This window comes from Phacochoerus africanus, chromosome 6 (assembly GCF_016906955.1).
Source record: "Phacochoerus africanus isolate WHEZ1 chromosome 6, ROS_Pafr_v1, whole genome shotgun sequence".
Classification (NCBI taxonomy): domain Eukaryota; kingdom Metazoa; phylum Chordata; class Mammalia; order Artiodactyla; family Suidae; genus Phacochoerus; species Phacochoerus africanus.
Genome location: NC_062549.1, coordinates 123,501,060 through 123,526,747, shown reverse-complemented (window position 1 = coordinate 123,526,747; position 25,688 = coordinate 123,501,060). Strand labels below are relative to the sequence as shown.

The window sequence follows — 25,688 nt, the reverse complement described above, 5'->3', positions numbered from 1 at the left end:
GAGTCATCTGCTCTGTTCTCTCACCAGTAAAGTTTAGCCTACAAAACTCACTATAACCCAGGAAAACTTTAGCAATTTTAGATGCAATGGTTTTAAGTAAATGAACAAACTCCAACACACACACACACACTACAAATGACCTTGGAGTTGGGATGTGATAAACCTAAACTTAGTATCCTAGTAACTAGAAAAAATATATATATAAAGCTTTAAATTACACAATTTATCACAAGCTCTGGCAGAAAAAAAATGAAGTGAAATAATTTAGAAATGACAGAATTTATGATAAAGACACCTGGGTTCAAGTCCTATTATCCTTTCTTATCAGCTATAGAAACTATACTAAGTTATTTAACCTCTTTCAAGTCTGTTAGTATGAAGAAGGCAGTTAAGAATGCCAGCCTTGGTAATGATTAAATGATCAACAGCCATAAAACAGATTTTTTTTTTAAGTGAAAGAAAAAAATAAAGATTTAAGGTTTCAATACTTAGGATTTAAGTTGTTCATAGTGATAAAAAATTAGAAGCAACCTCAATGTCTATCAACAGTGAGATGAATACTAAATTGTAGTATCTTTACCACAGGGGTACTTTACAGTAGTTTTAAAAAAGAAAATTATGTTTGTAGCTACAAACATCTACATGTATTAATCCCCAAAACATGTTGAATAAGCAAGCTAGCCACAAAAGAATCAAATTAAAGTTAAATAATACACAGATAGCAGATATTTTTAAAAGCCAGGGAATGATTAGCATAGAATTCAAGGTAGCAGTTGCACCTGGGAGGGGAGGGGGGGGGCAAGACAGTCACATGATCAGGGAGGGACACTTTGCTGGCTTCTTAACATTATACTAGGAGGAATGAGGGCTAATGGGAGTTCATTTTATAATTATTCTTTACATGCTACACACATTCACATACACACTTTTGCATTTATGAGTCAATTAAAACAAAAGTCATTTAAACCCCTCATGGAATCTGAACTATTAAGTGTGTATCTATACTTGCAGATGGAGAAGTTATAGAGCCACTGCTTCTTCCTCTGTTGATTCACAACATATTCTGATGTGACAAGCGATTGCCCAGATGAACCCTCACAACTTTGAAGAAAATAGCTGGATATAAAAAAGTGTTGATTGCATTGAAAGCAGATCTCAAAAAGCAAATTTCTGATGTAAAATGAAATGAGAGACAATTAGGCAGACAGCAGCTATTACACACCAGGCTCTGTGCCTAAAATGTTAAGTCAGATCTTTGTGCGTGTGTGCCGTTTTAGGGCCACACCTGCAGCATTTGGAAGTTCCCAGGCTAGGGATGGAATCAGAGCTACAGCGACTGGCCTACGCCATAGACACAGCCATGCCAATGCAAGTCACATCTGCAACCTACGCTACAGCTTGTGGCAACGCCGGATCCTTATAAGATCTTATCACACTTGGTCTCTGTCCTAATTTTTAAATTTGAGGGCCACGTCCTCTTACTCATCAGTACTCCCTAGACAATGAAATGCTCACTGGTCTGTTCAGTGTTTGTTACACCATCTCCTTTCAAATTCTCTCAACACCATGATGAAGACATGATATCCTCCAAAGAGGGGGCAGGACCATGAAGGCAAGTTTCCATGTGATGCAGGGCTACCATTTATTTGTTGTTTACTTAAAAGCTGATAATCCAGGAGTTCCCGTCGTGGCTCGGAAACAAATCTGATGAGGATCCATGAGGATGCAGGTTCGATCCCTGGCCTCGCTCAGTGGGTTAAGGATCCAGCACTGCCATGAGCTGTGGTGTAGGTCGCAGACCTAGCTTGGATCCTGTGCTGCTGTGGCTGTGGCTGTGGCCAGCAGGTGAAGCTCCGATTCGACCCCTAGCCTGGGAACCTTCATATGCCGCAGGTGTGGCCCTAAAAAGACAAAAAAAAAAAAAAAAGAAAAAAAAAAGAAAAAGAAAAAAGCTAACAACCCAAATAAAACCTGTAAGAAACATGGACAATTAGTGTCTTTTAACCTATCTTCTGAAAAGTATGCTGACTTAAATGTATGCAGAGTAATGAAACTGGTGGCTTGTACAGACATGAAAAACTGCATAATATGTAAGATGGTTTAATTATTACAGAAAACATTTTAAAATTATTTACAAGTGTCAGAGCTGAGACAAAAAAAGGATCACAAAATCGTAATTTAAAAATTTGTTTCAGGAGGTCCCGTCGTGGCGCAGTGGTTACTGAATCCGACTAGGAACCATGAGGCTGAGGGTTCGATCCTTGGCCTTGCTCAGTGGGTTAAGGATCTGGTGTTGCCGTGAGCTGTGGTGTAGGTTGCAGACTCGCTCTGATCCTGCGTTGCTGTGGCTGTGGCGTAGGCTGGCGGCTACAGCTCCGATTCGACCCCTAGCCTGGGAATTTCCTTATGCTGTGGGAGTGGCCCTAGAAATGGCAAAAAGACAAAAATAAATAAATAAAAATAAAAATTTGTTTCATAAATATATCCATGTTTAGACATTTGAGTGATAACAACTCATCTTTACATTTGTCCTAATCCATTCGACGAGTACTTAACAGCTGCTTTTGATCAAAACATCATGAATTTGCCCCTTCCCTCCCTTCCGCCTGGGGTCGGTTCAGCCAGATGAGCAGAACTTAGGAGGATTAGAGTGGCCTGATCAGGTCTAGGACTCAGCCGGCCTGGTCTTCCTCACAGCTGAGGCCAAGGCTTTGAGTGGCATGTCGGGGGAGCGGCGTGATCAGGACCAGCGCAGCAGCGGCTGAGGCGGACTTGACGTATTTGGGGCAAGTGGGCTGATGCAGCAGCTGGCAGTGTCAGGAGGTTGAAACATAAGGGGAGAGTAAGCAAATAATATCTTCAGGATCCTAGGAGCCAGGTTTCTCCCTGTGAGCGAAAGGACTTACACACGGGGAAGGAAAAGACTCGAGTGGATTAGAAAGGAAGGATCAATGTGAACCTGAGGGTTTCAATTTCTACGTATATGTAGAAATACAGAGGGGGTCTTTAATCTGTCCATCAAAAGGCTTAACACCAGTGACTTGCCAAGTAGCAGTGAGAACTTAGCTCTTGAGAAGTATTCCCTGCCTTCCATTTAAAGGAACCAGGCTCCCGGGACACATGACTGGGGCAGGAGGAGGTATAAGCTTCGGATACCTTGATGTGCCAAAACATAAAAGCTCAAAAAGTCAAGAGGAGGAGTTCCCACTGTGGCTCAGTGGTAACGAATCCAACTAGGAGCCATGTGGAAGCCGGTTCGATCCCTGGCCCTGCTCAGCAGGTTGAGGATCCAGTGTTGCCCTGAGCTGTGGTGTAGGTGGCAGAAGTGGCTCAGATCCTGCACTGATGTAGCTGTGGTGTAGGTCAGCAGCTGAAACTGATTCCACCCCTAGCCTGGGAACTTACATATGCTGCACCTGCAGCCCTAAAAAGACAAAAGAAAAAATCAAAAGGATATAGAAGCGAGCTTGAAGAGACTCCCATGGACAAAGTCTGGGAAAAGTTCTGTACCAAAGGAAGTAAGTGGCAGTAATATATTATAACTTATTGAATATAGCAGAAACCTACAAGTCCCTGCTAAGAGGAATGACTAAACAAATGAACTGACGACTTCCTTACAGCAAGCAGAAGGTCAGTCAGCATCGGAAAGGATGAATTCACCATTTGACAACCAAAACGGTAATCACGGACTCAGACAAAAGGCGTTAACGACTCAAACTAATTGGTGACGATCGATGAGAAACAACATTCACGTCCCGCAAAGTGCCTTTCACTTTCAGTGGAGAAATCGGATAGATGCTGTCCTGACCAAGGGACCAAAGTCACTGTCATCAGGAATAGGACTTCACCCGGTGTCCTTCCTGATCGGATACAGGGAAAAGCACAACACCTATCACTTCTGCGGTGTTTCTGTGGGGAAAAAAAAAAAAAAAAGTCCTGAGTCTAAGACATGCTACAAAATACTTGCCTGTACCCTCACAAGGGTTAAGGTCTGGGGCTCCCTGGTTGCCTAGTGGTTAAGGACCCGGTGTTGCTACTGCTGTGCTGCAGGTTTGATCCCTGGTCTGGGAACTACTGCATGCTCTGGGTATGGCCCCTCAAAAAAGTCTAAGGCCATGAAAAAAAGACTTAAAACTGCTCTGGAAATTTCCGTTGCAGCTCAGCAGGTTAAGAACCAGACATAGTGTCTGTAAGATGATGGGTTCAATCCCTGGCCTTGCTCAGGGGCTTAAGGATCTGGCGTTGCCAGTGAGCTGTGGCGTAGGTCGCAGATGAAGCTTGGATCCCACGTGGTTGTGGCGGAGGACTACGGCTGCAGCTCCACTGTTCCCTAGCCCAGGAACTTCCACATGCCACAGGCGCAGCCCTAAAAAGACAGAAAACCAACCAACCAACCCTCAAACCCAAAACTTTTCCAGATTGAAGAAGAAAAGATAAAGGACAACTAAATGTACTATGTGATCCGGAGCTGGGATCTGGAGCAGAGGGACTTTACGGGGCAATCAGCAAAACATGACTGTGGTCTGCGGACCAGACATCATCCGTCAACGTCCGTCTGACTTTGATGGTCATGCTCCAGCAGCGCAGGAGTACTCTTGTTTAAGGGAGTATCACTAGAGGAGGGTTAATGAGGCTTCATGTCTGCAACTTGCAAATGATTCAAAAATTCTATTGGATGTGGTCACATTAAAGCTGTAAGCTTTAATAATACCTATAAAATTATGACTATCTTTCCAAGTTGTGGCTTCCAACCCATGCCTAACACAGAGCACTGCATTTATTTACAGTCTCCTTAAATGCCTCCTGCTACTGTCTGAAGTTTTCTCCATGAAGATCTTGTGTATGTTTTGTTAGGCTTATTCTTAGGTACTTCAAATTTTTTCATGCTATTAAGAGATCTTTTTTTTTTTTTTGCCTTTTCTAGGGCTGCTTCCTGCGGCATATGGAGGTTCCCAGGCTAGGGATCTAATCAGAGCTGTAGCCGCAGGCCTACACCACAGCCACAGCAAAAAGGGATCGGAGCCACGTCTGTGACATACAACACAGCTCACGCCAACACCAGATCCTTAACCCACTGAGCGAGGCCAGGGATGGAACCTGCAACCTCATGGTTCCTAGTCGGATTCGTTAACCACTGCGCCACGACAGAAACTCCCGAGAGATCTTTCTAAATACATTCCTTTTCTATTAGTTGCTGCCATACACACATGAGTACAGCGGACTTTTGCGTACTGATTGTGAAGGCAGCAGCTTTGCTGAACTTTAGATGTTACTGAATGGTCCTCATATGTAATCATAGCAACACAGAAACAATTTCCAGCCTCTAGGAAAGAAAAACTCAGAGATTTACATATGGTGACTATATTGTCAAAAATACACAATGGTTGCCACCTCAAAGATTTTTATAGTTGTACAAATACTGTGACATGATGTCACTTGGGAACAGTGTGGCCATAGTACTATCTTTAAAGTAAATCAGCTCAGGAAGTAGGTAGGATTCCATTTGCTTCTGAGATCTCTAGGCAACAAGTCCCTTATGGGCTATCTTCATCTCTGTATCAAAAGAAATACCTTGTCCAAGTGGCACTTAAAGTAATTTTAAATACTCATAAATTCTGCTTAAGTCCTCAGCATGAAAAACAAGCCTATCCAGGGAAGGTATGATCAACCCTTCACAAACGGCTTCTTGGGAACTTGAACACCATGCTTTCCACACAACCTCCCGGTGCTCTGGCAGCTCGGAAAGGCCCCCCCCCTACTGCCCCTTCCCTTGGCCCACATTCCTTCTGTGTGACGTCAGACAACTTCCTGCTGAAGGATCGCTACTGCATTGCTGGGTAGCAAGGCACAAGGCACGTGTGGGCGCTCTGGCAACAGCAACACCGCCTCGAGGGAGACGTAAGGGCCCAGGAAACCAGAGAGCATCTGCAGACCGGAACAGCTTCCGCAGGACAAGATGCTAAGAGCCCTAAAGGCAGGAAGGAACCCAAAGTCGAACTCTTTCTCGTGAGGTTCAAAAGTGAGGGGATGGAGCTCCTGTTGTGGCTCAGTGGGTTAAGGGCCTGACACCGTCTCTCAGCAGATACAAGTTCGATCCCTGGCCTAGCTCAGGGGGTTAAGGATCTGGCACTGCCGTGGCTATGGCTCCGATTCAACTGCTGGCCCAGGAATGTCCATACACGGCAGGTGTAGCCATAAAAAGAAACAAAACAAAAAAACAAAAAAAAAAGGGGAAACCGAGAGCCTACTTGATTGTATTCTTTGGCTTATCTCAACAGATGAAAGGAAAACTAAGAATGCTTTAAAAGTACATTTTCTAAGGTTCAGTATGAAATGGTGAGCAAGTTTTGGACATGGATGGTGGTCACGGTTACAGAACAATGTGAATGTACTCAATGCCACTCAACTATACACTTAAAACTTGGTAAAATGGTAAATTCTGTTACACATATTTTGCCACAATTAAAAATTTTACAGGATGCATTTTCTATTGTTAAACACTACCTAATATTCCTTAGTGATTACACAGCCTTAAGAGTACACTTACATCAGAATCTGACAGCCCTGTGTAATCACTAAGGAATATTAGGTAGTGTTTAACAATAGAAAATGCATCCTGTAAAATTTTTAATTGTGGCAAAATATGTGTAACAGAATTTACCATTTTACCAAGTTTTAAGTGTATAGTTGAGTGGCATTGAGTACTAATACAATTCTTTTATATTTTTTACAATGAGGACTAAAAACAAGGCTCCAGTGCAAAAGGGTGGGTTGTTCTTTCTCCCGAGTCCTTCATGTCATGCAGAAGCATGAAAACTTCCCAGAAAATGCATTCCATGTTGGAGTCAAGGGTCACAGGGGTGCCACTTGCTGACGGCTAAAGCCAACAGTCAAGAAACCTTCACGTCTCACACCCTAAGAGGCAGCAATTTCAGAGAAGCCACAAGAACTTGAAATAATTTAACTGGTTAATATATATATGTATATATATTTTATCAAGTATAACATGGTCATATAAAAGCATTTGTTACAAATATAATTCACACATACAAAAAGAGGCTATTTTACTTTTTTTGTCCCTTTTATATCCTATTTCAGGCAAAATGATAAAACCAAGAAAATAACAGAACTGCACTAGTTCTAAAAACTGGGAATTTTATAAATGAAATATAGCCAATCATCTACACCTTCTCTCAAATTTCAGACGAGACTTATTGAACTATACTCTTAGAAATGACTTAAATAAATCTTTGCATGATTCAGATGAAACATACATTGTCAATGGTTATACATCCTGGTAGAAAAAGTACATACAATTATTTATAAGTGGAAACATTTCATACAAAAGGAATGGTAAAAAAACAAAAACAAAAACAAAAAAACCACAAAGCCCAGATGACATTAAGAGGAAGTGCACTGAATTTTAAAACATTGTTTTGAACTATTATATAAAATGCCAAAATGTTCAGAACTGTTGAACAACAAAAGTTGATGCAGAACAAAGAGGTGAAAAATTATTAAGTGTGTAACATCTAAAACCAAATGAGACATGACTGAATTATATAATTTAGAGACTTGTTTAAGTGCATTTTCTTTGTACAATTCAACTGACTACCAAATGTAAAATCTAATCATTAATTAAAATGCAACTGAATACAGATCTGCAAGCCTTTTGGCCATTATGCAAATATGAAAAGGTTAAGTGAACTGCCAACTGAAAAATAAAATGTTACATATATACCATAAAAGCGCAAACGGTCAAGGACATACTATAAACTTGTGTGAAGAAACAATCATACCAAACAAAGATCTTTCAGGCACGTGCATTCAGAAACATTCCTTTTATAAATAAGCATGTAGTTTCACTTCAAAACATAAAGCTGATTTCCCTCAATTGCACCTATTAGTTGAGAGCTTTGTCATATATTATGGATGCACATATTAAATGGACCGCTTTACGGGAAATCAAATGAACTTTAAAAAACATGAGTCTATTTATTCACAACTTCAAAAATACATATAATTCCAGTGAGGCACAGATGGGGCCCTATCACAACAGTCTACCATTCAATATAACCACAGGATAACACAACACAATGACAAAAAGCAACGTGTAGGATGTGGCAAACCTACACAACAGGGCCCTGTCCAAAACTTCTCTCAAAAAACAAATACCACAAAACAACGACAAAAGAAAAACCGCATTCGCATTCTGACACCCCTACACAAACTGCGGGATTTCGTCTTCAAGGTCCTCAAACTGCTGCATGCGTTTCAGCCTCGGCCTCTGACACACGGGATGCAGGCCGGGCAGGTCACGCTCCTCGGCCCTCTCCTTCGGCTTACCAGCCGGCTGCCCGGGCCCAGGTGACAAGGTTTCTGGGCCTGGAGGCGATTTCGGTGCCTGCTCCGGGGTGGCAGGGGGCACGGCTGCAGGGGATGTCACAGGTCTCTCCTCCTCCCCCCTGCCACCAGCAGCAGGAGCATGTGGCTTATAAAACGTTGTCCAGTGCTGGGGCTGCAGTGTCCTGGGCGCTCTGACAGGGGCAGGAGGGCACGAGTCAGAGGACCGTCTCTCTGACACCTGTCTGGCTGCCCTGCTGGGTTCTGCGTATGGCTTGCTGGGCTGGGTGGTGCTGCCCGGGTGGTCCCCACCACTCCTGATGCTCGTTGTCACTCCTCTGTCCTGGAACACGTGGGGCACCACCACTGGAGTCTTTGCAGCCAGCTCATTTTGTTCACCCTGCTTCTCCCGAGTTTTCTGTAGAGGCTGCTGACCAAAGCCATCAAATTTAGGACAAACAAAAGTTGGGGTGTCTTTTCTATTACTGCCGTCAAAGGAAGGCTTCTTGCCAAACTTGTCTGAATTTACATTTCCCATATCTCTGCCATTTCTCTCGTCAGGAGGGCTCGCAAGAAGGAGTGGCCTACCTACGGGCAAACTCACAGGTCTAAGCTTGGCCCTTGCGGTATGCCTCTCAACACCGTTCATCTCCCTCTCGGATTTCAGGGCAGACAGCTTAGAGGTTTTACACACATCTTCCATCTTTCGTGATGCTGGCTGAAGCTCTTGGTCTATGAGCAAAAGCCCTTTGTTGTCTGAAAAAGGAAAAGATTCATTTAAAAAATCAAACTTGATGGCACGTAGTTAACAAGCAAGTCTGAAGGAGTTACAGATGAACACCCTCTAAAAACCAAAGTTTTTGTTTTCCAACTTATTCTGTTAAATAACAATTAAATATAAAATAATAAAGGCACACTTTGAATTAAAACGTTAGAATTCCATATTTATTTAAATCACTGTAATAAACAGATACAAAATTTACTACAGGTTAGGAAACAAACTTCTTTCACGTACTGCATATGAACAAGTATTTACTGGGTGAAAGAGTTATCACGATTTCAACAGGCAGATATTGGTGTCACCCTCAGAGAAGTGACACCAATTCACAGGCCAACCAAATATAAGTAGGTCCTGAATTCCAAAGTTTCTGCCAACGCGAGGTGCTTTTCAGTTGTACGCAACTCACAGGGACAGCCTATCACATTCCATGCCTTCCATGCCCTGGTCTGATCAACTCGTAAAATGCACCGGAACAGTCATTCTGTCTGATGAAGGTTGAACAGTCTTATTTTAAGTAAAAACTGTCATTCTCCACGTTTGCTATTTCCTCCCAGATGTACTTTCTTTACTATCAAGCCTGGATCCATGACCCATGTTTTCTCAAAATGGGACCCTGAGTTCCTTTAAACCCTGTCCCTTTTTGCTGCATCTCCCCTAAAAAAATTCCCATTTCTGGTAAATCCCGGCCCTCAGCTCAGGCTCTTCCAGGCAGCGGTGTGCAGACAGGAGCCCAGCAGGATGACTGGGCAGCGTCTCCTCCTCCAACCGTCCCCTACCCCGGAGACTGGGGACCTCTCTTCCCTGGGTTTCCAGGTCCTTCCCGGGCATGTACCCAACACCCTAAGGGACCTGCCACACGGCCATCAGGCTGCAGACGCCGAAGCCCAGGTGCCAGGCTCAGCCCAGCTCCAGCCCTTGGCTCCGGGCCGGGCAGTGTCACCTCCCTCAGTGTCTTCATCTGTCAAAGAGGAAGCGTCTTTGTCTCTATGATGATGTGCAGCCTCTTCATCTAATCATGAAAAGTGCTTAGAAATATCTGGCAAACGGTAAGCCCTCAAAAAATGTCATTTCTTTTTATTACTATTCCTAACTGGGAGCCCTGTATCATGAATAGTGAAATAATCACAAACAGGTTCAACTACCGAACAATGCATCAGAGACACGAGCTCTGGCAGGATCTACGCTCTCTCAGACTGCTAGGCTGAGGGCTGAATAGGGCGAATACGACCTATGTTATAGCACAGAACTTTTCTGAAGATCAAATCAGATAAACGAATCAAACAATAAGCACAGTGCCTAGCAGAGAGCAGGCAGGCACTTGATATTAGCTCCCTTACTTTTTAGACCTTGTCAGGCTGTGATCACTAACATTTCATCATACAGCAAATTGAATATATATGGCTGCACCTTAAAAGCTCAGCAGTTAGCTCTAGAGAGGTATAGATTTATAGTGACAAATGGAGGCCTTTCTACAAAGCAAAAGCTACCAATCACTACAACTAAAATTATCATTCGGCGGATAAGATAACTACAGTCAAGGAAATAAAAAAGACATACATAGATGTGTGCTTAATGTGTAAAGGCAGGTGATAGGAAAAGGCATTTGAAAAAAAATTAGGAATTTTTGGAGCCTAAACGGTTTGAATTTTAGGAGTTCAGTTGACTCTGAGCAGTTAGTTAGATCAACAACGATCCACAGTAAGAGCCACAACGATGATGCCGCTCAACACATCTCTGCCTTGACTTAACTGATGGCAAAAATGAAAACGGCAAAAATTTTCAGAAAGACAACGAAACACACCTATAAACTCCAAGATGTCTTTTTATAAGAAGGAATATAGTAAAGAATGACACTCATACAAATACCAAAGCTACTTTCTTGTTTTGGCCTCAATGGTGGCATGCAGAAATTTCCAGGCCAGCAGCTGAACCCATACCACAGCAGGGATCTGAGCCCCAAGAGTGACAATGCTGGATCCTTAACCACTGGGCCACCAGGGAGTTCCCAAAAGGCAACTTTCTTAATGGTTGGCAAAGATCCATTTACTAATGAAGCTTCTGTCTCTGACTTCCCTCAACTCCACTCGCCTTGACTTTTAATCATGCTTTATTTGGCCAGTTTTAAGTAATCGAACATGCATTTTACATGGCCACTCACCAATAAGACATGCGTCACATTTTTCTAATGCACTCTGCTTTCGTTCTGATTCCTCAAATGATGCAGCAGTTTCAAAAATTTTGTTTTCACTCTCTGCAGTACAGATATCCTGTTGATGGAAGAAAACTTTTAAACATGAAGAAGCAAGACACACCTCAAAATAAACGGTTCCAAGATTTTTAACTTATTAATGACATAAGCATTACAAGTTCCAACACAAAAACGGCAAAACTCACTTCCTTTGAAGAGAAAAACAGTGACTTCATAGAATGTTCTGGATCTCTTTCTTCTGGTGATAACAGAGGCTTTGGAAGACCGCCTTGGTCAACCTGGGGTGCAACACCTGTACTCCACACAGCCACATCCTGTGGCTGCAGGGACCCGTCGAAGATCTTCTGTGAGTAGGTAATGAGAAACTCCACCAGCCGCGCTTGATTGGAATAGTCGGCGAGGGAGGAGATGGTGACAGGAGCAGCCGTGGGCCTTGGCCTAATGAGACTCGGGCCGAATATCACCCCCAGGTTTCTGGAGTTCATCTTGTTTTCTTCTGCGTGATCCACGACTCTGCGAAGCAGACACACAGCGCTGTGTTAGGTTTCCTTGATGGCAGTTTACTAGGGCGGGGATGGGTGGAGGAAGAAGGGGCTGCGGAAGTCCAGGAAAAGGATATATTGATTCAATTAGCTACTGACCACACCCCAAACTGGTTTCATAGCATTAGGATTAAATTTCAATAAGCAGAAGGAGCCAGTACAGTTTTTACCAAAAGAAATTAAAAAATGCCCTGAAAAGCTGCTCCTGTCGTAGTAAAGACACAACAACCCTCCCAGGTCCCTAGGCTGGAAATCTTCTACCGTCGCCCACAGCTAGGCTTCAAGCCTTGCTGGTCCTAAGATCTCTCTGCTCTCGTGCCGCTCCCGCTGCTCTGGCCTTACTTCAAACTCTCACCACCTTTCGCTTCGCGGCTATCAAGGAGATGGTCTGAAGTAAACGCCCTCCCTCTAGCCCATTTTCCATGCTGCTGCCAGAAAGATCTAGCAGGCGAACCCAAGCCTGTTAAATTCCTGGCTCAAAAGTCTTCAGCGAGTATGGAAAGGAGTCGGGCCTGGCACGTGTAACTCCCGTCAGGGCTCCCGCTCGCGCGCTGGATGCTGCCCACTGCCTCTCCAGCCCGGCCTACGCGTTCGACGTGTACGGCCCCGAGGTAAAACAACCTCCCGTGCGTCTCTGCGTCGACCGCCCTCCGCCTGGGACGCTCTTGTGCACATTCTCGGTCCCCACACCACCACTCGGTTCTCCGAGTCCGGCTCGGGGCCACCCTCTCTGACCGCGACCCCGTCCTTCATCCTCCTCTGCGGGCTGGGCAAACTCCGCGGCAACCAGAAAGAGGCTGCACTGCGCTGGGTGCAGGCCTGCCCTCAAGCTCAGGAGCACAACAGAGGACAGAGGCCTTACATTTCATCCTCACTGCCCCAGCCAGAGCCTGGCACAGAGGAGGCGCCTGAGGGAAAGAGGGTGGCTGCATGAATGGATACTCCGGTCTCCATGCATGAGAAATGAGACATTCGGTGTAAAAACACAACAATGTGAATGGACTTAATGCCACTGAACCGCACTCTTAAAAAACGTATGGTCTGTGCCTTTTACTATAATTTTCAAAAAACCCTAAAAGCAAAACCAAAAAACTGATCTTATTCAAAGTTCTTACCGCTTAAGATGAACTATGAGGTAATGAAGGCTGTTAAAATTTGCTGCGGGTAGTTGTCTTAGAAGGTCCTTGCTTTTTAGAAGAATTCGATTTATTTCTATACATGTACTCGGCCATTTTTTGTCCTCGGGGTTATCTTTTTTGGTCTCTTGTTCTTCATTTACATGCTGGATCTCTATTGCAAGGTCTACAAATTCCTTGTACAGTCGAAATAAAATAAATGGTTCTGGAAGCTAAAGAGATAAAATTACATTAGGAACATCATGCTGTCCGTGTTTTGCCTGCTGATAATCTATTGAATGGCGGTTTAGTACGTCCCTTCTAGAGTAACAGGACTTACGGTCAATCCACACTTAGACATGCACACACATCGCATCACAAGGACAAACACTACTTTCTATTTCTTTAGTTTGGACTCCACATGAGATGATGGATGTTCCCTAAACTTAACGTGATAATCGCTTCACAAGGTATGTGAGTCACGTCATTATGTCGGAACCTTAAACTCACACAGTGTCGTTGCCAATTATATCTCAATATTGCCAAAAAATTACACTCCACAACAATAAAAGTCTATGTTTGCCAGATGTGATCTATAAAATGAACCCAACATCAACATATATTACATCTAGATTAAAAATGAGTCCAGTGGTAATCAGCGAAATCTAAACCTAAAGCTGTGCCATGTCATTTTAAAACTCTGATACACAGTCTATGCCAATTACATTCAGGACTGCCCCAAAGTTGGCACCATCTTCAACTATTTCATTGAAGCAAATCCAGGATGACGTACAAGACTAAGTCAAATTAATTAGAAAAAGCTTATTTTCTGTTGGTGTGGGGGAGACAGAGAACAAAATGCTCTAAGGCCCTTGTGTTTTACTTGGGTCAGATTGAAAATGGGCCGAAGACAATATGGCTTACGAGAAATAAACTGTCAACATTTCATTATCTAATTTTAAAATACCACTAGAACTGCCCTAAGCAGGTCAAAAGAGAAAGCTCCTCTCTCAAACTATGGACGAGCCAACCCGGTTGACCCGTCTGCTGGCATAACTGGTTCCGGGGATGGAAAACACAGCATCTCTCGGGCGGGCCGCTGTCCTGCACCATCCGTGCCGAGGCAGCACCCACTGCTCCAGTTCTCTCTGCTGGTTCCGGGGTGGTGGGGGTGTGTGAGATCAATTTCTACCTTGCTCATCTTGGAGCTTTGATTTCCCACATGGTAATGAGGAAAACAAAGGCTCCTCTCTAATAAGGCGGTAAGAACTGAGCATGGTTCCCCCACACTAATGCTGTACCGGGCCCCATTTATTTCATCTCGCCGACTGGCCAGCAGAAATCAAGGAAGAGTAGAAGTCTCCCGTTCTCCCTTGAGGATCCTGTAAGATGTGACTGAAGAGCTAGCGGCAGTTTCCTTGGCTAGCATGGCACACGTCTGTACCTTATTTCTCTCCTCTGACGCCACTGAAGTACAGCTAAGCCCACAGGACTGGGAGAAAAGGAACGGAGCCAAAAGCGACATCTCACAAGCGGAAGAGGAGATGAGCGAGTGCTGACGCGCACTCCCAAGAAAGCTCAAGTTCCAGACCGGCAACCGGCAAAGGACATACCGGATCCTGCGGAGACTCAGGGACTGTCAGGCTAGGTCCTCTGATGGGGGCAAGGGTGAGCTATCTAAGAAGCATTAGATTTCTAGATCATGTCTCTATGCCATGCTCCTGAGTAGCCTCAGAAGGCTGAGGATTTCTTCTCCAGGTTGTGCAAAACAGAGGGTGTGCAGACGGGCAATGCCGAGCACAAGGAACAGGTGCATCGCCACGTCAGAATAAGAATTGAGGGACTGTACGCCTGCCGAATGCAGAGATCCTGGAGTCTTCTTCCCTAGCTTGGTTCCCGGAGTTCTGGAGCCGTACTTCAGGCAGGGGAAAACTCTTCACTGGGTGTCAGACCAGCCCAAGAGCAGAGCCGTCAAGGTACAGACATCAGGTGTTTCCCAAACAGCTCTCCTAGATAACACTAGAGTAAAAATCTTCAAAGCCTTCATACGTTCAAGAGCTTCTGGAGAGATTTTAATTCCCAAAGCTTTTATATGAAAACAACTACGGAAGATAGAAATCAAAAGAAGTAGGGAAAAAACCTACTCGGTGATCTACTACTGTGCTGTCAATCTTGCGGCCACAAGCCACATACAGCTACTGAGCTGTGGAGATACAGCTCTTCCAAACTGACATGTGTGCTAAATGAAAAACACACACTGGACTTCAAGGACTCAGTACCGAAAAAAGTAGAATATTTTACTAATAATTTTAAAATACTGATTAGATGTTCAGATAATATTTTCACTATGTTAAATACTAAAATCAACTGGACCTGTTTTTTAATGTGGCTGCTAGAAAATTTAATATATATATATAGGGCTCACATTCTATTTCTATTAGACAGGGACAGAGGTTAAGAAAAGAATCACTTTTTAGAAAGCTATGAATATTTCAGGTAGAAGAAATACTGCATTCAATAAAAGAGAAAGAATGCCGTAAAAGGAATAGAAAATCAGAATTCTTGGAAATTAAAACAATCTCAGAAATGTAAAACATGATTTCAGAAATGGTTTAAATGGAAGATAAAGCTGAGGAAATTCCTTAGAAAGCATTAAAAGAAAACAAAAACAAACAAAAGAGAAATAATAGGAAAAAGGGAAGGAAGCTAGAGAACCAGTACAAGTTGTTAAGTATCCAAACACAAGTTCCAGAAAGAAAATTTAGAGAAACAGAGGGAAAGAAATGAGCAAGAAAAATAAAGTTCCAGGCACTAAGGAAGTAAGGAGAATGACAGAGCTTGTGGAGTGCCTGAGACACTGGGTCAAAGTACGCCCACATTGAGGCACACACTGAAATTTTAGGATAATGGGGAGAAAAAGAAGATTCCACAAGTTTTCAGAAAGAACATTAGGCCACACATAAAGAATCAGGAATGAGAAGGAATTCAGGCTGCAAAATTTTTGACATAAATGCCTTCAAATTTCTGAAGAAAAATAATTTCCAGCCTAGAATATTATAACTTTCCGCCCTATCCACTTTTTCACTCCCATTCAAGAAAGTAAAATAAAGACATTTACAGATAAAATAGTTTCAAATATTTACTTTTTTTTTTCTTTTTTTTTAAGGCACATGGAAGTTCCCAGGCTAGGGGTCTAATTGGAGCTACAGCTGCCAGTCTACGCCACAGCTGTAGCAATGCCAGATCCGAGGCACGTCTGCAACCTACACCACAGCTCACAGCAACACCGGATCCTCAACCCAATGGGCGAGGCCAGGGATCGAACCTGCAACCTCACGGATCCTAGTCGGATTCATTTTCGCCATGCCACAATGGGAACTCCCCTCAAATATTTACTCGTAATCCATCTTGCTTGTACGACCCAAACAGGAGAATAAACAGAAAACAGGAAGACATGACACACAAGAGGATGACGGCTCCTCACCATATTGAAAAGGACCCTGATGGAGACAAGAACTCCAGAGCTGGACACAGCGAGGGCCACTGTCACTACGCTCCCTGTAACACCCTCTTCGCTTTCACCTGAGGACAGAATGCAGCTGGGCCTGGGCCAGATCTTCTGTACGTGGCTTATCCTGACAACGTGCTGACGGCTCGGGCAACCCTTCTGTGAGCTGCTGCCTGAGCCACGAGGGCCTCTTACCTCACCCCACAGAAGCCTTCTCTTTGGATCTATTCCTGAAACATGCAGGTACAACAGTGAGGACAGAAAGAGAAAAGAGAGAGCAGTCCACCCCCGACCACATTCCTGCCGAACTTCCAATGCCCAGCTCACAGGACAGCCCTGCCTGCCGCCCCAGGAATGGTGAGATCCATGCTCCCTGAGTGCACTGACGCCCTGGCCACCATCCTCCCACACCAGCTCCTTAAATATTAATGAAGGTCAAGCTGAACTATGACCCAGACACTGTTCTACTTACTGGATCCATCATATAATAGTGTGAATAGTGGACTTAACTTTCTTTCTTCCTTTTTTACAGCTACACCTGTGACATACAGAAGTTTCTGGGCTAGGGGTCGAATCAGAGCTGCAGCAGCAGGCCTACACCACAGCCACAGCCACACCAGATCCAAGCTGATTCTGTGACCTAAGCCATAGCTTTCGGCAATGCCAGATCCTTAACTCACTGCGCAAGGCCAGAGATCAAACCCGCATCCTCAAGGACACCATGTCGGGTTCTTAACCCACAAGCCACAATGGGAACTCGTGGACTTCTCTCAAACAGATAGATTTATGCTTTCTACTCAGTTTTCTAGAACTTATGATACGTTGTTCAGGAATGCACAACACGTGTTAGAACTATAAAGAAAAGAGAGGGAGCTGCTAACATGTTAGGGAAGACCTTTGGGTAGAGCTGGGGGCGACGACCTGGGGAGGGCACACAGGCCTTCTCTTGGGTACGGTAATATTCCGTTGCCTTAGGCCGGGTGATGGAAAGTGAGTGAGCGTAGTACTATTATGGGTCTTTAAACTGAGCATTATTTCATATTCTCTTTGACCTGTACATTAGTAACTGGAAAGATAAGGATACAGTCTGTCACTGAAAAAATAGGTGCAGCAAATGTTAGCAAACTGCAAACTGTATTTTTGCTCTATCTACTATTAAGTTTCAAGAGTAAAAACTTTACCTGTCGAAGGTATAATTTTAAGACATCACAGATGTCATGTGAACTGAATTCTGAAATGTCCACCAGGTGCATTCCGTTCTCCAGAGCTTGACACAGCTTCTCAGTCTTCACTTTGTTTCCACACACACGATAAATTCCCTTGAGAAGAAAAGAGAAGAATTTTGCAAAACTTTGCTTCACTTCAAGTGTTAAATATTTAACGTCTACTTCAATTTTTACTAAAATTAAAAAAAAAAAAAACAACTAGGACCAAATTGGGTAGTATTTTCCAAATAAATCTAAATCAATTCAGTTTTTAAAAAATTCCATTATTTAGTAAAAATCGAGAGCACTGTCCTCCTTTAAAGTCTCCTTATCATTAGAACCAATCACATCTTATGTATAAAAATTAATTTTAAAAAATAAAATTATTTAAAACTTTGTTTCAAGTGATGCAACTGACAAGGGCTTAATATCTAGAATATACAAGCAACTTATACAACTCAACAGCAAAAAAGCCAACAACCCAATTGAAAAATGGGTGAAAGACATGAATAGACATTTTTCCAAGGAAGATGTACAGAAGGCCAACAAGCACATGAAAGAATGCTCAACATCCCTGTTTATTAGAGAAATGCGAATCAAAACTACCACGAGATACCACCTCACACCAGTAAGAATGGCCATCATTAATAAGTCCATGAATAACAAATGCTGGAGGGGTTGTGGAGAAAAGGGAACCCTCCTGCACTGCTGGTACAACTACTATGGAGAACAGTTTGGAGATACCTTAGAAATCTATACACAGAACTACCATATGACCCCGCAATCCCACTCTTGGGCATATCTCCGGACAAAACTTTCCTTAAAAAAGACATAAGCACCCGCATGTTCCCTGAAGCACCATTCACAATAGCCAAGACATGGAAACAACCCAGATGTCCATCGAGAGATGACTGGATTAAGAAGATGTGGTATATATATACACAATGGAACACTACTCAGCCATAAAAAAGAATGAAATAATGCCATTTGCAGCAACATGGATGGAACTAGAGACTTTCATCCTGAGTGAAATAAGTCAGAAAGAGAAAGACAAATACCATATGATATCACTCATATCTGGAATCTAATATACAGCACAAATGAACCTTTCCACAGAAAAGAAAATCATGGACTTGGAGAACAGGCTTGTGGTTGCCGAGGGGGAGGGGGAGAGGAGGAGGGAGTGAGGTGGATGGGGAACTTGGGGTTAACAGATGCAAACTATTGCCTTTGGAATGAATTAGCAATGAGATCCTGCTGTGTAGCACTGGGAACTATGTCCAGTCACTTATGATGGAGCATGATAATGTGTGAAAACAGAATGTGTACATGTATGTGTAACTGCTGTATGTCACCATGCTGTACAGTAGAAAAAAAAATTGTATTGGGGAAATAACAACAACAACAACAAAAGAATAAAAAAATAAAATAAAATAAAAATGGGCAAATAAAATAAAAATTTAATTTATAATGTACCTGTAGACACAAGGCTCTATTTTCAATCTCTGAAGCACATATTTTAAGTACAAAAGGAATGCCATCTGGTTCCTTTTTTGCAACTTGGGTGAATTCTGCTCCAAATAAGTGTATTTTCCCCGGAAGTTTCTGATGACCACAAATGATGACTAAATTTTCCAAACACTTGCGGTGACAAACAAGGAGACACTATAAGAAAATGATAGTTTTAAATGGTTAACTCACCTTAAAACTATTCACGACTGGACAAATTACAGGAAGAGTGGTATCATAACAAAAACGAGCTTAAAAGGCATTACTCGTGGTGTCTCAAATACATTTTTTTAAAAAATTTACTTATTTTTTTGTCTTTTTGCTATTTCTTTGGGCCGCTCCCGAGGCATATGGAGGTTCCCAGGCTAGGGGTCTAATCGGAGCTGTAGCAGCCGGCCTACGCCAGAGCCACAGCAACGCAGGATCCGAGCCGTGTCTGCAACCTACACCACAGCTCACGGCAATGCCGGATCGTTAACCCACTGAGCAGGGGCAGGGACCGAACCCGCAACCTCATGGTTCCTAGTCGGATTCGTTAACCACTGCGCCACGACGGGAACTCCTCAAATACATTTGAAAGCAAAATGAAATATAAAATTATAGAAGGTATGCTGTGGTTCAATTCGCTAAAAATACATTTGTGAAAGACCCTAATCAATAAAATTAAAAACAAAAAAGCAGAAAGAAAAAAGCCTAAAAGGGCTACTGCAAGTCCAGAAAGACCTTACCTCTTCACACTCGACACCCTGGAACACGACAATGCCTTCGCAATCCCTGCACTTTGTGGGGGATCTCAGTTTGCGCAGCTTGTGCGTGAGCGCTGCCTTTGACATCAGCGTCTTCTTATTGGGTCCTTGCAAGGGAAGCAGATTAGTACATAATAACTGTCAGACAACAGAAAAATACCACCACACAATACACTTTAAAAAGTTTTTAAATAAGATCACAAAAATCTATTGAGTCTGTAACATCAAAACAAGCATCCAATTTATATATCTCTTACAAGGCACACATCTATCAAACATTTCAGCTATGAGAACCACCATCAAAGCACTAAGCCACGTCTGAAACAGTGTGGAATCAGGTTTCCAGAATCAGCAAGTCTACACTGTTATGAACATGCCCTTCACTGCACATGTGGCATGACATTCTTTAAAAAGGACCCTATAAAAGCATTGAAGGAAACTAGCCACATGAAGTTAGTAGGTCAGCATTATTTGTACCAAAGACAAAACTATTCTTAATTCGTTATAAAAGTATAGATAACATTAACTAGTTATCTAGCAATATCCTACCAGAGGTCAGGTGTTCTATATTATTTTCAAAAGTGATGCCCAAACAGGTACCTGGAGGTCGCAAATGAGCCCTTTTCTTTCTTTTATATCCTTTAACACCCACAACTTCCCATGCCCTCGAGAAGGAAACTTGTTTACGTCTCACCTAGATTCTCACACTGTTTCTTTTAAAGAGGGTTTTCTTTTGCAAAAACTCTCATGAATAGAAATAATAAATTGCAACACTTTCAACTGTTAAGTCATCATGTTAGGTTTATGAGAGAGCAAAATATCTAGCCTATTTCAGCAACATGCTTGTATATTTTGGTTCCAGTAGTTTTGCTGCTTATTCTTATATTTTTATTTGTAGCATCTGATTAATACATCATCAACCCATACTTGTCCATAATTTGTTGGGATATATACTTAAGTCACCATAATGCCTCTTGTTTAATGCAGAGTAATTCATTAAATCATACTGTTTTTTCCCTAATAGCATGTAATACTACTGATTCCACCAGTTCAGTAGTGGAAACTGCATTCAGGAGAGTGTAGTACCAGCTTCTGAAGGGGAAGGCGGCTCTCTTTCGTCTAGATCATCCGCAGAAGACATGGTTCCACTGGACGGAGTTCGTGGAAGCTTTCGATGAAAGTCTCCTAAAGGAAAATTCGTTGTAGAATTTCAGAAATGGGTAATGACAACATTTTTTCAATAACACAAGTTATCCTATTTTATCAGTTACAATGTAAACATCTGCTTCCATAAACAGACTTTGAAAACGAGATCCTTATATTCCTGGGAACAAAAGAAAATAGAAATCTGACTTTTTCAAATAAATTTAAAACTGAGCATGACACATTTCAATGAAACTTTACTGTCAACTTCTGATAGTAAGTATTAAGAGATTATAAACTCTAAACTCTATAAAGACAGGGTGTATTTTCTACTCAAATCTTATAACTAATGTCGGACAGAAGAGCTGGCACAATGGTATAGTTGCCATTAGATGCTTGTTAAGTGATAAAGCAACACACATAAGGTCGCCTAAAGCTTTCTAAGATAAACAAAACTCCATGAATACAGCAACACACTAGTGCCATCACACATATGTTGCCAGTGAGCCAGGAGACTGGGACCCAGGAGCGACGGTCCTGGCGGGGAGCTGAGAGCACAGGACACAAGCCGACGGCCGAGGACTCTGCCCTGGGTCTCAAAGCAGGTTCCGAAGCAGCCCCCACCAGGTAGTGAGGTTTATTCGCTCCCCGCCGACATCGCCAGCAGGGCGATGGGCAGGTGGAAGACTTCACTCCACTCAAGGCCTTCATGGCCTCAGGTTCGGAGTTAGAAAGGGCTTTACGAAAGATCTACACCACACCCCCTCTCCCCAAAGATTCCCCTTCAAGCCATGCTTAAAAGGTGGTCACTCGATTTTGTTTTGAATGTGTCCCCCAGTGCCTAAGAAGTCACGAGGCCACACGTCCACGTTAGAACCATCCCAACTGGAAAGCGACCTCTTTCTATCGCTGAGCAGAAACCCGCAGCTAGAAAGCCCAGCGCGTGGGCCCATGTCTCCCTAAAAGAGCAAAGGAGCCCACTGACCCTCAGCCCTTTAGGCGTCCAGTGTCTGAGGACAGCCGTCACCCCCAGGTCTCCTCTTTCCAGGCTGCGCGTCCCCGGATCGCCAGCCACTTGTCACGTGACCAGTTTCCAGATGAGATCAGGAACGTTCAGGGTGTTATGGTCATAGACCCAGTTTCCACATTTTTGTCTTTATCACATGAAGTCTTACACGATCCCAAATTAATGGGTAAACTGGAGCTGGCTCAGCTTAATTCTGAGGATAGCTAGAACCTTGTTTTTACAAAGCTAATTACAAATATTCAGTTACATATTTAGGCTCACATCTCCAAAGTGTCCCTTAAAGGCATTAATTTTAAAGTAGGACTCAAAAGTAGTGGCTTAAGGAGCTCCCACTGTGGCTCAGTGGGTTAGGAACCTGACTAGTATCTATGAGGATGTGGGTTCGATCCCTGGCCTTGCTCAGTGGATTAAGGATCCGGTGTTGCTATGAGCTGTGGTATAGGTCGCAGATGCGGCTCAGATCCTCTGTGGCTGTGGCTATGGTGTAGGCTGGCAGCTGCAGGTCCAACTGGACCCCTAGCCTGGGAACTTCCATTGCCATGGGTGGGGCCCTAAAAAAATAGAAGGGAGGAAAAAGGAAAAAAAAGTAGTTGCTTGATAATTTGCCTATGAACCCTAGTGCTGCATGGAAGTTATTTCTAATTTTGAATTCAACAGATTTATTTATATGAATCTGCAATATGTAGAACACCAAAAAAAAAAGGCCTTGGACTTTAAGGTAGGTTAAATCCTACAACCTCTCTCCCACAATGCCAAGATCCTAGGAGTCAGAAACATAGCCAGGAAAAACAGAACTGGGGCAGCTTGTGGTTAAAAAGTGCAGGAGAAAGAACATCAAAAGTAATACTCTCATAGTTTGAAGGAATAATTTCAAGGGTTCAAGTAACACCCTCTTCTCCTGGTAGCTCTATTACCTCTGGCACGTCGTTCCCTTTGAAGCCGCTAAGGGAGAGTTCATTCAAAACAGCTATGCAGGAGTTCCCGTCGTGGCGCAGTGGTTAACGAATCTGACTAGGAACCATGAGGTTGTAGGTTCAGTCCCTGCCCTTGCTCAGTGGGTTAACGATCCGGCATTGCCGTGAGCTGTGGTGTAGGTTGCAGACACGGCTCGGATCCTGCATTGCTGTGGCTCTGGCGTAGGCCGGTGGCTACAGCTCCGATTGGACCCCTGGCCTGGGAACCTCCATATGCCGCGGGAGCGGCCCAAGAAATAGCAAAAAGACAAAAAAACCAAAAACAACAACAACAACAAAAAAAAACAACAGCAGCAGCTACGCAGCTTCTCTAAGGAGCATGAGACTACCTATCAAAGTACCTTAAGGCACATACAAAAATGAGTAAGTTACCACAGGCACGAGAATTGGTGTTAACTATATGGTTCATGATAGCAATTAACTCAAAAACAATCCAAAAGAGAGATAATGACTTATGTTCGCAGAACAGAATTCTACGAGCATATAGTAGAAAATAAAGACAGCTTCTCACATCAATATGAATTCTCAAAAAAAAAAAAAAGATTAATGAAAGAAGTCACAAAAGAAAGTATGATTCTATCTGAATAGTATTATGAAGAGGGCAAAGCTCAACTAGACACGAGTACGAAACATTTAACACAGCTAGGGAGTGATTAACAAAATTCAGGACGACGGTCCATTCTGGCGGGTGACAGGGCAGCTCATCAAGGAGGTGTACGCAGGGGTCCCTGACATACCGATGAGGTTTTATTTCTTAGGCGAGGTGATGAATATATGGGGGCCTGTTCTATTTTAAGTATTTAATCATACATACATATATAGATACAGATGCAGAAGTCTCTCTCCCTCTCTCTCTCCATATGTATATGTTTATATTCTCCTCTCTATGAGACAGTTCATTATATAAATCAGAGAGTTAAAGAATACTTGTTCTTTCATTGAGTTTTCACTCTAGATTTAAATACTTACATACCTGGACTTATAGATTCAGAATCCAGAGATCTGGATTCACTGCTTCCTCCAGTGCTTTCAGAGTCACTAAACATCCCAAATGTCCATGACCTTATAAAAGACGGACCTTTAAGAAAAGAATATTTAAAGTCAAACTTGGCCACAAATGGATTTCATAAGGTAAAATACCAAGGTTATTTAAAATGAGTCAAAACTTCTTTACCAGTGTTAAAGAACTGACTTTAGGATAGGTGTAGGGCTCACAACTGTGAGTAAAGCCTCATAAGGTTACAATTCAAAGCCAGACTTTTAGGAGTTCCCATTGTAGCTCAGGAGAAATGAATCTGACTAGTATCCATGAAGATGCAGGTTAGATCCTGGTCTTGCTTAGTGGGTTAAGGATCCAATTTGCTGTGTTATCATAGGCCTGAGAAATGGTGTTAACTATACTGTGTAGATCACAGATACAGCCCAGATCCCATGTTGCTATGGCTGTGGTGTAGGCTGGCAGCTGTAGCTCCAATTATTTGACCCCTAGCCTGGGAACTTCTGTAGGCTGCAGGTGCAGCCCTAAAAAGCCAAAAAAAAGCCCAACTTTTAAACCAAATCTGCAACTTAATAATCACATTTAAGCAGTTTTATCTTTAATAAATGGGTGCTCCCTTTAGTATGTAAAACCACCTGTCACATCGGCACTGTTGGAGCACCTGTCCTCGTCCATCTTGCCGGCACTGTCAGGAAGGCGCACGGCGTCCTCTGAAGAGTCAGAAGGTCCATATCCAGAAGTGTGAGAACTATTTGTTAACTGCTTATTTACATTCCTAAGAAAAACCCCAATAAAACTCATTATTCAGAAGAATGACTAATAATCAGCCTATTTTATCCTGTTAATTTAAGGAACAGAGTAGTTAAATATTAAAAACAAACCATATTATACAGTTGAACTTCTTAAAAGAGATATGAATAAAGCTTATATGACTCGTGTATTTATTACAGCTGAAACATGGAAAAGAGAATCAAAAGTCAATTGTTCATGTCATGGTTACGCTTTTCTAGTACAACCTGCGCGGAAAACGTAGGCTAAATTTGTGGACATTCAAAATCGATATAACCATGATTTGCAATTCTCAAACGATTTCTAAAACCTCAAAGCTGAACTCTGTGTCAAAATGGAGAGCTTTACTCTTAAGCGAGTTACAGCTTAAATAGTATTTCAGATGTTTTAAAGTCAATTCTGCCAGTGTTAGAAAAGACAACACCTGACAACAGATAGGAAACTCAGCAGTAAAGATTTTTATCTCTTGAAATAATTTCACCCATACATTAGTTCTCACCGATCAACTTTTTCTTCTTCAGTTGGATTCGTGGCCCTGACAAACTCACTGTACTCTTGGCCCGGGTCATAGAGTTTGGCACCATCACAGAGAGACTGCAAGCTGTCCGCCAGGGAGGCCACCTGCAGGTGCTGCATCTGGAAGAGGTTAACTGTTACCTACGATCACGGACAAAAACAAAAGGCAAAATCACTCATGCTATACAGGATGCCATGTAAATATACATTTATTTTACATGACAGCACCAAGAAAAAGGCCATACAGTGAAGAATTCAATAGTGAATATCATTGTGAGTACCCT

General features: G+C 42.8%; 1 protein-coding gene across 2 annotated transcripts in view; it reads right to left on the bottom strand.

Moving 5' to 3' along the window:
• Positions 1–7,970: 7,970 nt before the first annotated feature.
• ARHGAP29 (Rho GTPase activating protein 29) overlaps positions 7,971–25,688 on the bottom strand; it is a 71,842-nt gene continuing 54,124 nt past the window's right edge. For both annotated transcript variants that reach the window (XM_047785260.1, XM_047785261.1), the window contains 11 exons: positions 25,388–25,545; positions 24,735–24,874; positions 24,076–24,180; positions 21,045–21,143; positions 19,941–20,065; positions 19,180–19,368; positions 17,680–17,817; positions 12,991–13,223; positions 11,519–11,846; positions 11,283–11,391; positions 7,971–9,099 (listed from right to left, as the gene is read on the bottom strand). In XM_047785260.1, the coding sequence (XP_047641216.1) occupies positions 8,222–9,099; positions 11,283–11,391; positions 11,519–11,846; positions 12,991–13,223; positions 17,680–17,817; positions 19,180–19,368; positions 19,941–20,065; positions 21,045–21,143; positions 24,076–24,180; positions 24,735–24,874; positions 25,388–25,545 (2,502 nt within the window). In that variant the 3' untranslated portion in view covers positions 7,971–8,221. The remainder of the gene's footprint in view (positions 9,100–11,282; positions 11,392–11,518; positions 11,847–12,990; positions 13,224–17,679; positions 17,818–19,179; positions 19,369–19,940; positions 20,066–21,044; positions 21,144–24,075; positions 24,181–24,734; positions 24,875–25,387; positions 25,546–25,688) is intronic.